The sequence below is a fragment of the Carlito syrichta genome, unplaced genomic scaffold (genome assembly GCF_000164805.1).
Source record: "Carlito syrichta isolate Samal-C Ts95f unplaced genomic scaffold, Tarsius_syrichta-2.0.1 Scaffold313265, whole genome shotgun sequence".
Lineage (NCBI taxonomy): Eukaryota > Metazoa > Chordata > Mammalia > Primates > Tarsiidae > Carlito > Carlito syrichta.
This window is the reverse complement of record NW_007257361.1, coordinates 197,136-198,587: the sequence shown is the minus strand read 5'-3', so window position 1 is coordinate 198,587 and position 1,452 is coordinate 197,136. Positions and strand designations below refer to the sequence as shown.

The 1,452-nt window shown below is 63.6% G+C and overlaps 1 protein-coding gene across 1 annotated transcript in view; it reads left to right on the top strand.

The window, feature by feature from the left end:
* LOC103272813 (GAS2-like protein 1) overlaps positions 1–941 on the top strand; it is a gene marked incomplete at its 5' end in the record, with an annotated part of 2,999 nt that extends 2,058 nt beyond the window's left edge. Inside the window, one exon of the mRNA XM_021718688.1 lies at positions 76–941. Within this exon, the coding sequence (XP_021574363.1) occupies positions 76–652 (577 nt within the window). The remainder of the gene's footprint in view (positions 1–75) is intronic.
* Between the last annotated feature and the right edge of the window lie 511 nt (positions 942–1,452).

Genomic DNA, 1,452 nt, shown 5'->3' with positions numbered 1-1,452 from the left:
GGGCTCGGGAAGGAGCACCCCCCAGACTCCCCGCGCCCGCAGCCCTGCAGCCCCCCGGCTTTCCCGGGTCTCCAGCCCCAGTCCGGAGTTGGGCGCCACGCCGGCCAGCGTCTTCCGCACACCCCTACAGCTGGACCCGCAGCAGGAGCAGCAGCTGTTCCGGCGCCTGGAAGAGGAGTTCCTGGCCAATGCGCGTGCCCTTGAGGCTGTTGCTAGCGGGACCCCCACTGGACCGGCCCCTGACCCGGCCCGGGCCCCAGACCCTCCAGCTCCTGACTCAGCCTACTGCTCCTCCAGTTCCTCCTCGTCGTCCCTCAGCATCCTAGGTGGCAAGTGTGGCCATCCTGGGGACTCTGGCCGGACGGCCAATGGGCTGCCGGGGCCCCGCAGCCAAGCCCTGTCCAGCTCCTCTGATGAAGGCAGCCCCTGCCCTGGAATGGGGGGGCCGCTAGATGCACCTGGGAGCCCCTTGGCTGGCCCAGAACCCTCGAGGACCTGGGCACGGGGTCGGGTGGACACACAGCCTGACCGTAAGCCTTCCCGCATTCCCACGCCTCGGGGTCCCCGCCGCCCATCTGGACCCATGGAGCTCGGAGCCTGGCACGCCCTGCACTCCGTCGCCCCAAGGGCCGAGCCAGATTCCTGGATGTGATGGACCGGCCAAGCTGCCCCCAGACCCCATTCCTCCTCCTTTTCCTTTGTGGCCTTAACCCCGTCTGCATCAGGGAGCCCCCTCCGCCTCTTGAGTACCAGACCTCACGGGACCAGACCCCTTGGGACCACATGGCACAGTGGGACCACTGTTGAACATTCCGGTTGGGGGATGAGTGTTGCTATTTAATTACTAATATTATTGAATGCCTTAGAGGAGGCCGAGCCAGCTCGGTGTCCTGCGAACCTGTGGCCCAGCAGAGCCTCTGACAGTAAAAGTTTGCTCCAGCCATCTGTCTGTTTCTTGGGGACGTCGCGCCCTTTTGAGGGTTCTTATGACATGTTGGAATTCTGGAGTCAACTGCCAGGAGGCCAGGCCTGGCAGTTCCGACCTCTAGGCTTAAGGTTCAATCCTACCCAACCCGGAATTCCCAGGTGCAGGCAAATTATTTTTTCCTTTTATTACCCAGCGAGAGGTGTGGCGTAAAGTGTGTCCAGTGCAGCTCTGGGAGCAGTCTGAGAGTGTCCAACCAGGTTCATAGCCAAGGCCTTTCCATCCAATGAGATTGGGACCCAGAAGGGACTGATCTTGTCCAATGGGCCTGGGACCTGGCTGGGCCCAGTGAGGTTCAAAGAGGGGCCTGTCGCCCAGGGGACTGGGTGGGAGCGGTCCTCATCCAATCCGGGAGGAGACTGTCCAGTCCTAGAGGAGTCGGGCAGTCCAATCCGGGCTCCTGGTAGCGCCCGGCCCAACCGGGTACCCATCGGCGGCGGCGGCGGCGGCGGCGTCCAGTCCAGTCC